At 36.8% G+C, this 16,066-nt stretch overlaps 1 protein-coding gene across 2 annotated transcripts in view; it reads right to left on the bottom strand.

Moving 5' to 3' along the window:
* Positions 1-16,066, bottom strand: part of RC3H2 (ring finger and CCCH-type domains 2) — a 52,804-nt gene that overhangs the window by 9,283 nt on the left and 27,455 nt on the right. The window contains exons 9-14 of one of the 2 annotated variants that reach the window (XM_060014189.1): positions 14,702-14,814; positions 7,574-7,882; positions 3,437-3,651; positions 2,321-2,754; positions 1,560-1,730; positions 57-173 (exon numbers count right to left, since the gene is read on the bottom strand). In XM_060014189.1, coding sequence (XP_059870172.1) covers positions 57-173; positions 1,560-1,730; positions 2,321-2,754; positions 3,437-3,651; positions 7,574-7,882; positions 14,702-14,814 — 1,359 coding nt within the window. Of the gene's footprint in view, positions 1-26; positions 174-1,559; positions 1,731-2,320; positions 2,755-3,436; positions 3,652-7,573; positions 7,883-14,701; positions 14,815-16,066 lie in introns of both variants that reach the window. The other variant, XM_060014188.1, reaches the window with a different exon arrangement.

The raw sequence follows: 16,066 nt of genomic DNA, 5'->3' as shown, positions 1-16,066 counted from the left end.
GACAACCCTTGCCCCCCAAATCATACCATTAACACAGCATTTGAATTAGCAATTACATCTCTGGGCTCTGAATCGATAGCATTTATACAGGAACCTATGGTGCCACAAGACCAGGGGGAATAATGGGAAAGATGATCTTCTTCAAATTTTGTGCCACTCACACTTTCAGAGAACTGATTAAAAAAAGAAAAAAAAAAAAAAAAAAAGGCACAGGCAATTGGTAAGAAATTTAAATTTACAAACTTGTAACTAATATAAAGTAACTATTATAGAATTCACAGCACTTTATAGTGAACAATTAAACATTCAATAACTAATATAAACAACTGTAATAAGTAACAAATAGTATTTATATTATTTGTATTTATATTACATATTAATAGAAAAGAGAATGCCTTCTCTTTTTTACTTTGTCCTTTAAGAACTCATAAGGAACCCCTAACTGATACTATACAGACCAATCAACAATTTATAGCATGCCCCTAACATGGTACAAAGTGCTCTAAAAAATGAAAAAAAGCAAAAGAAAACACACACATACACATACACAGATAAATACAAATACATTTTTATATTAAGCAAGTGGCAATTCTATCACTCTTGTCAAGATGGTTAGCTGCTTTGAAGAAGTACAAGTTTGATGAGATAAATTTGGATCTACTTTAAAAATTCAATATTTATGGATGGAAAAATACGATGTCTAGGATTACTTCAAAATAATCCAGTAGGAAGAGGGGGTACAAATGAAAGAAGATGGGCTGAGTTGATAATTGTGGGTAATGGGTACATGGAGTTTATTACTATTCTCTCTACTTTCGCATATGTTTGAAATTTTTCCTAATGAAAAGACTAGAAAAAATTTTTTTAGTATCTCTAGGGATAGGAAATAAACCAGATGAATCAAAAAAAAAATTAATGGTTTGCTCTAAATATAACAGTACTGAAAACAGTGTACATTAAAATAATCCTGGTACAAAAACTTGTTTTGAAATGATAACAATAATTAACAGTGATTTAAAACACCATAAATAATACAGTAGGCATTTCTGCACCTCTTGTGAAGTAGGGAAGAAATGCCTCAGATAGATCAGAATTCAAATCCAAGCTACTTACAGGGTGGGTGAATTTACTACTTGGGCAAATTACTTAACTTCTCTGAGTAGGATTCCTAACATGCAAAATATGGGTAATACCTGCCCCCTAAGGATTCTGTAAGAATTAAATAAAATAACTGCTTAATACAGTGCCTGGCACAAGTAGGTGCTCAATAAATGGTGGATATAAATCTTATTATTAATAAAAGCCATAAAAATAATGAGAACTATACTGCTGGAAAGATTTCTGAATTCTTGGTGGAAAAAGGACTGTGATTTAGTGGCCTTCAGAGTATCACAATGCCTAGCCATAGTGCTTACATACTCAGTGCTTATTGAATTAAACTCAACTGCCACCAAACCAATGCAAAATATCCAACATAGCTAACTCTGGCTTGAACGAGTGCTCTGAAGTCAGTTGTCTGACCTATCCCTGCAACATCAAGTAATTAAAACCTTTCTTACATCAGTGCGGAAGTCTACACTGAATAGAGGAGAAGGTGGTGTTGGTGACTGTGTTGCCACAGGAAGAGTTGAAGAGACAAGAGGTGCTTTCTGAGTGTGGTACTGTGCCCACTGCTCTGGCTTTCTTCTTATCTGCTCCTCGCAACTGGTCTTCAAATGACCACAAGGTTCCTAAGGGGGGATAAAAGAAACAATCTTAATCATCTAGGGAGTGGTAAATAAATTTAACTATGCTCTGTGGAAATAATGTGAACATTTATTATATTGTTGGGACAAAAAAAAAAAAATACAGTAGGGAAGTCACCCTAGCCTATTCTCCATACACTTAAACGAAAGGGTTAATATTTAGTCAAATGTCAAAAGTAAAATCTGAGCGCTCACTTCTCTAGTTTAGGAAAATCATATGTATATACGTGGGGATACTAAAAATAGGCCCTATCTTTGTATTTGGAAGATTTCTTTTTACCTTCTCATCAGTTTTGTATCCAAACATAACATTTATTGAGCATGAATATGCATCAGGTCCAGTTCTAAGAGCTTTGCTTTTTCTGATTTAATCCTCACAACAGCTTTATGAGGTAGGTACTACTATGATTTCCATCAAATACGAAAAAACTGATATAGAGAAGTCAAGTAAAATTCCATAAGTCACACAATAAGTAAGTGGAGGAGCCAGGATATATACCTGAAAGGTCCAACACCAGACTCTAGAGTCTTAACAACTACACTATATCAGCATTCCTATTTCCATTATCACTTACCCTTGGTAAAGGCACAGTTGTCCTTGGCTCACTTGGTGGCTGACAAGCCACTGAATAATACCCATCTAATGAGTTATATCTTTCCCGCAAAGACGTCTGATACACAGACGAGTGCATCACATCCATTGGAGGTAAAGAATTGCTTCTAATAATGTCATCTCGTTGGTACATAGGTGGGCGCCAGATGCGCCTGCTGTCGTACACAGGAGCATACATTCCAGAAGGTACTGGAGGAACTGGTCCATACGGCTGCGGAGGAGGAGGTTGGTAAGGAGAAGAATTCATTCGATCTCGAGGCGAAAATGTACTGTAATGATCAGCATATGGCATGGAAGCAGGTGGGAGGGAGGACTCTGGAACATTATTGGACCTCACAAAGCGAGGAACACAGGGAGCCACACCAGCTGGTACTGTTGGAGGTGGTGGGTAGTATCCTTGAAAATTGGAAAGAGGAATATTTAATGTAATCTTAGTAAAATTTAACATTTTGTAATGGTTTAAAGTCTAAAGCAGCCTTTAATGTTGGAAAATAAAATAACCTTTGAACTTTACTTTAGTTACCCCTGGTTTAGAAAGACACTACACACTTTCAAGACACCACTATATGAAAATCATTAATGTTCAATAATTTGTTAAACTGCTCCTTAAAAACACTTGATGAGCTATTAACAGATGGCTGGTAAATTTCCTTCTAGGCCATGTATTGCCACAGGTTTTAGATTAAGTAATTAGTTACATCATTGATTCTTAACCTTTTGGGGAGCAGAGGTTAAAGACCTCTTTCATAATCTATATAAGCTGTGCATTGTCTTTCCAAAATTATACTTGAAGTATATATAAACCAAACATTTAGTATACTTATTTCAGAGGACATACAGAACTTACTAAAGCTCATCCATGGACCCTACATTTGATTCATAGGAATGAGAATCTTAAAACTACTGGTATGTAAAATCATAGATTCTTAGGACAGGAAGAAAACTTAGGGGTCATATAGTCCAAAGGATTAATTTTTAATGTAGATTTTCTAGATAGATATAAATGATTCACTAACTTATTACAACAAATGTTATATTGTAGTTTCTTTTTTTCTTAGAATTGTCTAAAATTACTTACCTGTCTGTGGGTACTGTGGGACTTCAAAGGGTATCTGAGTCCTTGGATCTTGAAAATACTGAATGTTTTCAGAATGCTGAGGATATACTGGTACTCTAGTTATAAATGGGCTGGATTTTGGAGGCACAGAATTCAGCTCTGTTCCAACATTAGTGGGCCCAGCTGAGGTAGCCGCTATATTACTTACAGGAGTCTTGGGTGGAGAACCAATTTTACTGGAGAGAAAATTTAACAAGGGCAAATGATAAATCACTATCTATGACTGTTAAAAGTCTTTCTCAGTAGAAATGGTTCATAAAATTATAGTGACCACTAACAGCAAATGCTTCAGGTATTTCCACAGTGACAAATAAGGCCATGAATTTCCTTACCACCTTACACTGTTAATTCACAAGATTATAGTAACAGATCTCATATTTTGGTGAGGGTGAAAAACAAAACAAAAAACTGCAAACAAATCCCAGGCACAATGTGACCCACTAGTCCCTTTTTACTCATACTTTAAACAAAGATTTTTCCTACTGGAAGTTTAAAAAAAATCCTGTTCAATAACTTCTCAACAGAAACAATATAGTTTACCAGTAGAATTTTTTGACACAAATAAGACAGATATGTAAAGGGAAGGACTGCTCTAAATATTAAGCATTAGATTAGCTGAAATGTGAACTTGAAGAAAGGCCATTTTTGTCCATTTTGTTAACTGCTACATGCCCAGGATCTAAAACAGTTTCTGGCACACAGGAGGCACTCAGTAAATATTTGTTGGACAAATGGAAAAGTTCCTGCCACGTAGTAGGTACTCAGTAAATATCTGCTAGATGAACAGAATGCCAACGAAATGGTTACTCATTAAATTGATGCAAAACACACAAGCTTTTTTTTTTTTTTTTTTAAACACAAAGGATTTTCTTTGTTGATTCGCCAGGCGATCAGCTCCAGAGGATCTCACCATGGCTTCTTAGGCCCTCTGAAGAAGTCAAACTTTGGCAGAGCTGAGATATGTGGTGACGCAAGAAAAAGATCTTGTTAATGATGCAGGAATTCAATACATTGCATCTCAACTAGATTAGAGGGTTTTTCTCAAACTAGAGAAGCTCTTTTAAAGCAAGAGTATAAATAACAAGGAGTATGGGCTGCCTTTAAGTCTAGCAGAGATTAGTCTAGCAGATGTTTACTTCTATGTGTAATTGTGTATTAAAACGCAGAAAATAAGAAACTGTGGATAATAGTAGTAAGTACAAATGGCTTAGAGTTTAAAGATATTTTAGTGCTGTGCTTATATTTTGAAGTTCAATAAAGGCAACAAGGAAAATGATTAGGATTTCCTCTTAACAATAATAAGTAACACTAATCAATTAATGAGCACATTCCAGAAACTATTCTAAGTGCTTTACATAGATTATCTGGTCCTCCATAGCAGAATGTTATATACCACAAAATTCAGATAAGTACTTTGAAATGACAAATTCTTAGACTTTGCAGGAAAAAGGTACCAAAATCCATGACAAGGTTCATAGCCTTATGAAATCATGCAAGCTATCCCAAAAATCCAGACTTAAGGAAAAAGCTAACTTTCAGTCCCATTCTAGCCAGACAGCTAGATTCTAGATGAATTTAGGATTCTAGGCTGTCCTTTGCAGCAGGCCCTCTTACCTACATGCTTTTGCCTGTGCTGCCTTCTCTACTGACAAGACCCTTCCTTCCTAATTAGCCATACTTTTGGAATGGCTCAGGTGTCATCACCTTACCTCTAAAAAATTTTCCACAGTAACTCCAGGTAGAATTATTGTTATTTTTTGTGTTTTAATAACACTTGAAACACAACTCCATTACAGTACCTTTCAGAATATATTATATGATATCTGTTTATGTCTGTCTCCCAAACTGCACTGGAAGACTCTTAGAAGCAGGGAGTATATCTACTTCATTTTCATTAACTATGCCAATTGTCCTGGTATTTGGCACATATCATAATTTCTGAATGAATAAATGATTTATTTACCGAGATTTACTTATTTTTGAAAGTTGTTTTCTCTAGTCCATCATTTTTTAAAAAACTTATATTTACCCTTGTAAGGTGTACAATTCAGTGATTTCTGGTATATTCCCAAGGCTGTGCAACCATCACTGCTACCTTATTCTGAAACATTTTTACCACCCCTAAAGGAAACCTGTACTCACTAGCATTCACTCCCCATCTCCTTGTCCCCCAGCCCCAGCCCCTAGCAACTATTCATCTACTTTCTGTCTTCTATGGATTTGCCTATTCTGGACATTCACATAAATGGAATTCTACAATATTTGGCTTTTGTATCTAGCTTCTTTCACTTAATATAATGTTTTCAAGGTTCATCCATATTGTAGTATGTACCAGTACCTTATTCTTTAATGGCTGAGTAACATTTCACCATATGAATATAAAATGGTTTTACAACTTTACCTTGCCAAAACCCTTCAAAAGCTCATTTTCTAAATATATTTAACACAAAACCTCCATAATCTGGTGCCAACCTACCTATCTAAATCTTACCATATTTCACCCAGCAATATAAAATTTTCCTATCCTTTAATCCAACCCCAATATTGCTTCATTTATGTAAATGCTGTCTCCCCAACTATGTCTTCATAAGTTTCTTAAATGCACAGATATCTTTTACATCTCATGTATTTTCTTTTTTCTTTTTCTTTATTCATTTTTAAAATTTTCTTTATTTTTTTGGGCTGTGTTAGGTCTCAGTTGCAGCACTCTCATGTATTTTCAAGAGTGCCAAAATCAGAGCTCAGTATTAGTGTGTAAATAACATTTGCTAAATTAGACAATGTTCTCTGATTTATCTCTTCGAAGATCTCTCTGAGGGAAGATTATAAGGATCCTCTGATAAACAAATTTCCCTATCACATGCTAATTGCAGAAATAAAGAATATAAATGTCTACCTATCCATTTATTATTTGAAATCCCTAACAATTTACTGTGTGCCTAGCATAACGCTTTTTCCCCAAAAGGTATATAATAGACACTGACAGACTATTTATGGGCAACAATCTAAACATGCTTTAGCTCAGATTTTAAGAGGCTTAAAAGAATACAAAAGCCTGAGATATCAGAGGTGGAAGTAACTTTTCAGATAATCGGGAAGTTTTAAAACATTTTTTTTTTTTTTTAAACCTATTGATGAATAAAGCCAAACTCTTTTTTGGGGGGGGGCCTCTCACTGTTGTGGCCTCTCCCGTTGCAGAGCACAGGCTCTGGACGCACAGGCTCAGTGGCCATGGCTCACGGGCCCAGCCGCTCCGCACCATGTGGGATCTTCCCAGACCGGGGCACGAACCCGTGTCCGCTGCACTGGCAGGCGGACTCTCAACCACTGCGCCACCAGGGAAGCCCAAAACTTTTTTCTTAAAGTACCAAAACCTTTCCGCCAAATTAAATCTTATGCTGAAACCCCAAAACAACAATAATGGTAATAATAATAATGGTAGTTATAATAACAGCCGCAGATACTTAGTGAGTGCTATGTGGCAGGCACTATTCAAAGCACATTGCAGTATTAACTCATTTAATCCTCACAACCAACATATGAAGCAGGTAGTATTATTATACCAATTTTATGGATAAGTAAACTGAGGAAAACAGATTAAGTAACCGGCCTAAGATCAAACAGCTGGGAAACACTGAGCCAGAATTTGAACCCAGAGTTTGGCTTTAAAGATTTCCCTCTTAACAACTACACATCATTACAGAGTATAAAGTGGAACTGTTCTAATCGAAACGGGCTGGAGGCTCAAGCATCTCACCTGCTTAGGTTTCTACTTAGTTCCTTTTTGGCACCTCTATGGACTCAATCCTAAAGTTCAAGGAAATAAGGTGAGAAAAACTGAATTCTGGTCCAACCTCTTCAGTTTACAGTTGAAGAAAACAAAACCCAGAGTTGAAGTGAATTTCCAAGGTCACAGCTATTCAACTGCAGATCCAGGACTAGAACTCAACTTTTTTGGTATTTAGTGCTTTTTCTACTACATGAAACATTCTGCATAAAAATTCTGATTAACTGCTTTTCCTCAGGATAAATAAAAATACTCAGGTACTTATAAAAAGGCTAAATTACTCACGTTAAACATTTTTACCTAATACTTACTTTTCAGTTACAGACTCTGCAGAAGGCCCAGCAGCATTCTGACCATTAGTGCCAACCTTCCCCACTTTCTTCACAGTCTCCAGCGCTCTTAATGTACTGTCAGTACTACGAGGAATTAGCTGGGAAACACTGTTTTCTGCATTTGAAATTCCGTTTGTACTTGGAACAATTTTCCCCGTTGTTTCAGTACTTCCTATGACAGAAATGACATTTCCGGCTGTGGTTGTGACAGTGTTGTTTACACCAACTTTATTTAGAAGAGGAAACGTTCTTACAGTTGCATTGATCTTTTTGTTCCTTAATCGATACCTGTTTCAAAAACAATAAACATATCAGTAAATATTTCACTAAATCTTACCCTAAGTAAAAAAAAAAAAGAGAGGGAGCAATGGGAAAAAATGTTAAAAGGAAGAACAACTTTGAAAAACAGGTTTCTTCAGAAACTAACACACCATTGTAAAGCAATTATACTCCAATAAAGATGTTAAAAAAAAAGTTTCTTCAGCTAAATATCACATACAGTCTACATCAAACTCTGCTATGATAGCCATCACATGAAAATGTATCTGCCATATACAATATATATATGTACACACAATACTTATGTATGGAGACACATAATTAATGTAGCAAGAAAAGTACAAATGTATTCAAAAAACTATTTTGAGAGTGGGAAGAGATCTTGAAAATTTTGTATAATTGGAATAGAAAGTACACTATATAAAAATGAAAGTAACCATACCAAATTTATTTGGGAATGTAGAATGAAAAGGTATGCAAGAGTTGAAAGAATTCTGTTGTTACCAAATTGTTAAGACATCATATAATTTTAAAGAGATTAAAAAAAAAACAAAACTCATTCTTAAACATTACACCAAAATATAGAAATTTAGTATTCTACTTTTCAGATTAGTTTATGACCAAAGTAAAAAGTATTTGGATTAAAGATATTTTCTGATATTAAATTCAGGGTTTTATTTATGGTGGTCAGATATAATACTCTAATATATGAAGCAACCTGATCTCTGATTCCATTTAAGAAAATTTATTTCCAGTCATACAACAAAAATTTCATTACAATGTAGTCCTAGTTAGTGTTCCCTCCAATATTTTAAAGTGGTGAACAACTATGTTATATGAATAGAAAGACTACACACATATGGGTTCATAATTACATATACCTAAATTAATCTAATATTAATGTTATATATAACCAAACATATGGTAATTAGATATAAACAGTGTTAGTGATGAGCAATGCCTTCACAACAGTTTCCCTTTTAGTCCTCCAGTATCTATAAACAGCTTCATTATTCAATTCTCCCCATCTCATTCATACACACACACTGACAGAAGCAGCAAAGCTCAGTAAAGACAAGTATTCCCAGATCAGCCTGGCTAAAGGTGGAGTGATAGAACATGAAGTTCAAAAAAACCATAGGTTATGGCCAGCTTATATATGTCATCTTATAGATCTGAGGAACCAATGATTACTTCTTGAAGAATGAGGGTTATGAGCAGACCTATATTTTAGAAAGGCAGTTTGGTGGCATGGAGGGGCCAGTGCTTTTCTCAACAAGCTACTCTGAAACCTGCTCTTCATCTTCATTCTTCACTTCAAAGGTTCTTGCACAAAATGCCCAGCTGCTCCTTGCTTTCCATTCTCAAAGGATAAATTTCAAATTTCCTTAAGATTGCTTGGGCAGGCAAAAAATAAAGTTTTAATTGTGAGTCTCTTAAAAGAGAGGAGTAAGGTAAAGTAAGGGACAAACAGGGATACATACTGGACTCCTGGCATCTAGGCAGCTAAAGACTTAGGCTTGGAATCTGGACCTCACAGTTGAAAAAAGCCAATTACCTCCTATTCTTTTTTTTTTTTTTTTTTTTTTTTTTTTTGCGGTACGCGGGCCTCTCACCGCTGCGGCCTCCCCCATTGCGGAGCACAGGCTCCGGACGCGCAGGCTCAGCAGCCATGGCTCACGGGCCCAGCCGCTCCGCGGCACGCGGGATCCTCCCGGACCGGGGCACGAACCCGCGTCCCCTGCATCGGCAGGCGGACTCTCAACCACTGCGCCACCAGGGAAGCCCCTCCTATTCTTTTAAAGTCATCCATGAGCTCCCTCAAGTATTGGCTCCCTGCCTTACCCAGCTTAGAATCCATTATCTACCATTAATTCCTCCCTTATAAATACCTTTAATTCCCTTGGTCCAATTACCCTGTTGAACTCACCTGGTAAAACCCCAATCCAATCTGTTACTTATTCTCTTATTCTGTGTCTGCTCAAGTAGGTGAATGTTGCTAGAGAAAAATCATGCAATCATGCTGACTAAACTCTCTTCAAAATCATGATCAAGTATTTAAAATGGCCAAGCACTACATTAATACACTTCTCTACTAAATTCACTTTCCCATCTCTAACATCCTCCTCCCTTCCATTCCCCAGAGCCCCGCCACAGCTGATGATACTGCCTCCCACTTCACAGAGAAAACAGATGACACCAGAGGAGAATTAATTATCTTTCCATCACCAATCCCACCAACCTTCCTGCTTCTGTAACTACACACTCCACCTAAAATAGGAGGTGAAGAGTTCCTATTCCTAACTAAGGCCAATCTTTCCACTTGCACCCCAGGTCCCAAGCCCATTTGCCTTCTCAAAGATTTCACTCCTATAATTATCTTTTCTTCTCTAGTGCATCATCACTTCATTCAGGTGTCTGCTTAAATGTCATATCCTCTGGGATCCCTTCCCAGACAATCTAATCTAAAATATCTCCCCTTTCCCAATCTCCTTCTCCTTACCTTGTTATTTTTCTTTGTAGTGCCAATCAGCACCAGATATTATGTTTTCTATTTATTTGGTTTATGTTGATCTTCTCTATTACAATGTAAGCCCCATGAGAGCAAGAATTCTGCATTCCTTATTCATCTCTCTATCTTCAGCACAATGCTTGGTACATGTTAGGTGTTCCATAAATATCTGCCTCATGAATGTGGAGTAATCCTTAAACTTCACATGGCCAAGAGTACTGATTTTCTACCCCCAAGCATTTCCTATCTCCGTAAAAGATATTACTTAGTTATGCAGGCCCCAAACCTTGGAGTCATCCTTGATCTTCTCTTTTCTTTATACCCCACATTCGATCTATCAGTCCTATCAGCTCTACTTCCAAAATATATCACAAATCTGGCTACTTTTCATCATCTCAATTACTATAGTCCTGGGACCAAGCTACTAATCTCATGCCTGGACCACTGCAGCAGTTTAACTGGTCTACATCATGCAGACACTAGAGTGACATTTCTAAGACAAAATTAAAATCTCATTGTTCCATTTGAATAAAACCCTATAATGGCTTCCAAAATAAAATGCAAACTCCTTGCCAATGTCCACCAAGCCAATATGGTCTGGCCCTCACCTAATCTCTACAACATTATCTTTTGCCATTCTTCTCATTCTCCAGGCACACTCGTCTTCTTTCTAGTTCCTGAACATGCCAAGCTTGTTTCCACCTCAGACTTTCTTTACAGCATTTTATTAGTAACTGAAATTGTCCGTTTACATGTCTACTGTTCTTCTTTCCCCACTAGAAGTACCTCAAATAGTACCTAGCACTTAACAACCATTTTTAAAAATATTTCTTGAGCTGGTTGACCTCAGGCTTTTGATACTCTCCAGAATGCAGCAATTTTTGGGAATAGGATTCCAATACCCTAAATTCTAAAATATATTCACACAAATATTCTTAAGAGAGATTCTGGGCATTTGTTTGGTTAGAGATATGTATACTAGAGAAAGCAGGCTGGGATAAAATTTATTTAAGTTAAACAAACATTTGCTGAATTCCTCCTGGTACATTATGGGAGCTAAGATAAAGGCTCCGCCCTCAAAAAGTCCAGAGCTGGGTAGCAACATGCATTTTTTTAACCAACGAGATAATGACATCTTCCACTTCCTTAATGCTTTGTATTACCCTGTTTTTCCTTCTTCTTCTTCTTCTTTTATTTAACAGCAACAGAGAGTGTGAAGCTGGTTGGAAATATGAACTATAGATTATTTGCTCTTTCAACATAAATATCCTGAGTTTACATGTCAAATACCTGTTAAGTGCAGAAAATATAAAGATGAATAACCCATAAAATAAACGAAGTCCAGTGAAAATACACACCAGTAAATAAATAATTGCAATACAGTGAGAGAACTGGTAGTTATAAAGTTACCAGGTATAGAGTACTATGGCAGCACAGTGAAGAAAGCAACTAACACTGCCTGGGAAGTCAGGGAAGTTTTCAGACAGAAGATGATACCTGAGTATAATCAGGAACAGGAGCTCTCCAAACAGAGAAGAGGAAAGCATATGATATAGTGAACAACATGTATAAGGGAAAGAAGAGTAAAAGAATTCATATAGTAGTAAACTGGATGTACCTTAAAAAAATAAAGAATGCAAAAGGTGGAATAAGGCTGGAAAGCAAGATTGGGCCCAGAACCAGTGATATACTGAGGAACCAATTAAGAATTTAAAGCAGAAGATGGACATGATTAAACCCGTATTTGTGAAAGAAAATCTTGGTTGAGACATAGGGAGATGCATGTAAAAAGCTACATAGCAGGACTTCCCTGGTGGCGCAGTGGTTAAGAATCCACCTGCCAATGCAGGGACATGGGTTCAAGCCCCGGTCCAGGAAGACCCCACATGCTGCGGAGCAACGAAGCCCATGAGCCACAACTACTGAAGCCCGTGCACCTAGAACCCATGCTCTGCAACGAGAAGCCACCACAATGAGAAGCACATGCACTGCAACAAAGAGTAGCTCCCGCTCGCCACAACTAGAGAAAGTCCGCGTGCAGCAGTGAAGACCCGACACAGCCAAAAATAAATATATAAATTAATCAATTAATTAAGTAAAAAAAAGCCACATAGCAGAATAGACAAATTGGGTAAACACGTGAAACATTAAACATTGCACCTGGCACAAAATCTGACTGATTAATTTGGCTATTGTTATTTTTACTGCTACCAATATAAGCTCAGGCAAGAAATAATAAAGTTCTGAAGTAGGAACTGGAGATGGAGAGCAGGAAGCCAATTTGAAGGTGTAAGAGGTAAAATGGATTTTCAGGTGGGCACCAGTTGTGAGTGGAGTATGCAATCACACAGTTTCTTCTCTTTTTTAAGTGCTCCCAAGCAAGGTCCCCTAAAAAGCTCTATTTTAACTAAAAAGCTCTACTTCAGGTATGGACAAGCTCAAAATATCTCGAGTCTAAAAAATCATCTTGATGTAAAACTCTGTATACATCATATAGAACTGCCTAGACTAGATGCAAACAGCACCCTTTTTTTCTTAAGACTCCTGCAGCCTCTCTGGGATCTTCCAGTCTGGGAGAAGCAGGGCGATAGTAAGAAGGGAAGCATGTTTCTGCTCTTCTTTTTAATGCACACACATTTATCTTCTATCACACTGCTGTTGCTGTAGAGCTCATTATGTGCAGGGCCCAGTGCTAGCCACTGAGAAGAGGAGACAATAATAAACAAGATGGATATATAGTCCATGGACCTTACACTTCAGTAAGGCAAACATTCAATAAATAGATCAGGGGTCAGCAAACTATCACCTATGGGTCAAAGTTGCTTGTTTTTGTAAATAAAGTTTAAAGCCATGCCCATTTTATGCATTGTCTATGGTGGCTTTTTTGCTACAGTGGCAGAGTAGAGTGGGTTGACTGAGATCAATGAATGGTTCACCAAGCTGAAAACATTCACTAACTGCATCTCTACAGAAAAGTTTGTCAACCCCCAAGACAGACTCCATAAGTTAATTATAATTTTGATAAGCAGGAAAAAGAGGAACCTGGTTTAGTATGAAATACTGGGGGGATGCCCCTGAAAAAGAAAGGATGAGCTAGGCACAGGGAAAGCTCCAAAGACAAGGCTAGAAGGAACCACATTATATAAAAGACTTCAGGTGGGAAGGAGCATGGCACTGACAAACAGTCAGCGTGGCTTGAGTATACAATAAAATTAGGGAGCGTTGTGAGATGAGATAAAAAAGGCAGGCACAAACTAGATGACGCAGAGTCTTGCGGGCCAGAGCAGATTTTATATGTTTATCCACAGAGATGCCCAAGTCTCATTACCTGCAATGAGCCTTATGTGTAAAGTTCTCCCTATTTTGGGGGGAATAATGGGATTGGGGGTGGGCAACGATAGCTATAAGATGACTAGTTAGGAGGCAACTATGGATCAAGAAAAGGGGATGACAGCTTAGACTATAAGGACAGAAAGAACAAGGAAGAGTCAAGAAATATATAGGAAGGTGAACTGACAGAACTTGGTGACTAAGACAAGCAGGTGAAAGCTGGCAAAGATGATTCCTATAACATGGCACGTATAACTGGCTGGACAGGGTACACTTAGGGATAGCAGATAGAAGATGTACACAAGAGAAGATGTATAATAGGAGAAAATTAGCTCAAATCGGGTTTAAAATGTCTAAAAACAAGAGAGATGTCCATTAAGAGTTGATATAAAGACCAGTTATTCAGTAGAAAGGCTGGAATCAATTTTTGGTGCGATCTCAATGATGAATGTTTTGGTTAAAAAACAAAATAAAAACTTGGACAACACATATTACAGCTTATATCCATTTACTTTTATGTCTGGGGTAAATGGACATAGAAAAAGGGATTACCCATAGGACAAGAGAAAGGGAAAAGAAGACAGAAAAAAGAATGTTAAAAAGACCAAAAACCATAAAAAGAAAATGTATCTGCTTTACCATTTTACCTGGGACTCAGTTGTTACCTTCAATGGAACCTGAGCAAGTAAAAGTGAACATAAGAATACTTTCATTCTGCACAGGTGTTTAGCAGAAACATGGATTCCAGATATACAATGGTCTAAAATATGACAGCTGAATAAGGTTCTAAATCACTTATTATGTTAACCATGCTGCCAGAAGCAACAAGGTGTGGTTTCAAAAGAAAAGGTTATTTTTCAATCTAAAGACTTCCACAATGCAAACTTGATTGCATCTTTGAAACTCATCACAAACTTTAAGACTCTATATAACACTTTCATAATGACCAAAAATTAATCCCAAATAAAAGAGTTCTCCTAACTTACTTTTCAAGCTCTTCCTGAGAATGGGCAAAAGTACAATTTGTTCCTCGTGGACACCCTCCTTGCTGTCGCAAATCTCGGCACATGCTAGTCTTATATTTGCTGTTTGGCTGAGGCTACGAAAAGAAAATCAATGTTTGGAAAAGTGAAGATTCCAGTTGTCACTCACTCTTGGGACTCCAGAATTTTATTATACCTTTAATTCTTTTTCATGTTAGATAAGTAATTCTTGTGCTGACACAACTACCACTGCATTGTTTCCTGTTATGAGTTATGTGGCATAACCCTGAGCTGGCATTTTAGATATTCATTCTGAGGATTATCTGGAACTGGTTCAAATGTTATGTTACTTATTTGTCAGGCAACAAAATGCCCACGAAAATAAAAGATTTTCTCATCAATTCATTGCTGTCTCAAAATTATGATACCCAAATCAAGCAACCAATTTCAAAAAGCATTAAAAAAGCCAGAAGCTTTGTCCACTTAAATGTTCTCAGGAAAAGGGAGAATACAACTTACCCCAGAAGTTAAAAATTAAGAAATACTAATTTATTTGTCAATTTGAGAGTACACCTTTCTTCTAAGGCTTGGAGCTAAGTTCATACAAATAATGAGGCAAAATATAAAAACATCACCGTAACTGCTATAATTTGCATCAAAATCTAAGATGTCATTGTTATTTCTATGACCTTAATAAATATAAAACATTCATCTTTCAGTTAAGATTTGAACATTATAATGTCTTCTAATAGAATAAGGACAGAAGAGTGGAAAGATCACTTTGGAGTAGATTTGATACCAGTTCTGTCACTTACTGCCACCATGACCTTACATATGTTATTTAACCTCTTTAAACTTCAGCTTGGGAACAGCAATTATCTTGCAGGTGGCTGTGATGATTAGAAATAATATATGTAAAATACTGAACATAGGGACTGGCTCATAGTGATTTAATAAATGGACGTTATTACTAGAATGAAGGATTTTACCTTAAATAACTCCTTCAAAGGACACTGAAAATACTTATTTATTTACTTCCACACATATACAAACATGAATTCATTGGTATGGCAGCAAAGGAGAAAAAAGTGACAATTTCCCCACATTAGAAGAAAATTAGACAAAATATTTGGAAGGAATCAGATCTATAGAGTTGGTCAAAAAAACCTGCAGTAAACTCATATTCAAGATATGCCTCCAACTGCTGCTGTACTATGAATTATTTATCAGGTGCACTAAAACTTGGGTTTCTCTCAAAAGAAGAGAGACAATAAAAACTTATGTGAGAGTGGAGTCACATAAGGAGTCCATTAACCAAACAGCTTGTTAAGATGTTCAGGATGCCCTGTTAAAAATTTAAGAGCAGTC

This window comes from Delphinus delphis, chromosome 6, assembly GCF_949987515.2.
Source record: "Delphinus delphis chromosome 6, mDelDel1.2, whole genome shotgun sequence".
Taxonomy (NCBI): Eukaryota; Metazoa; Chordata; class Mammalia; order Artiodactyla; family Delphinidae; genus Delphinus; species Delphinus delphis.
The sequence above is the reverse complement of the archived record's forward strand: the minus strand, read 5'-3'. Positions and strand labels throughout refer to the sequence as shown.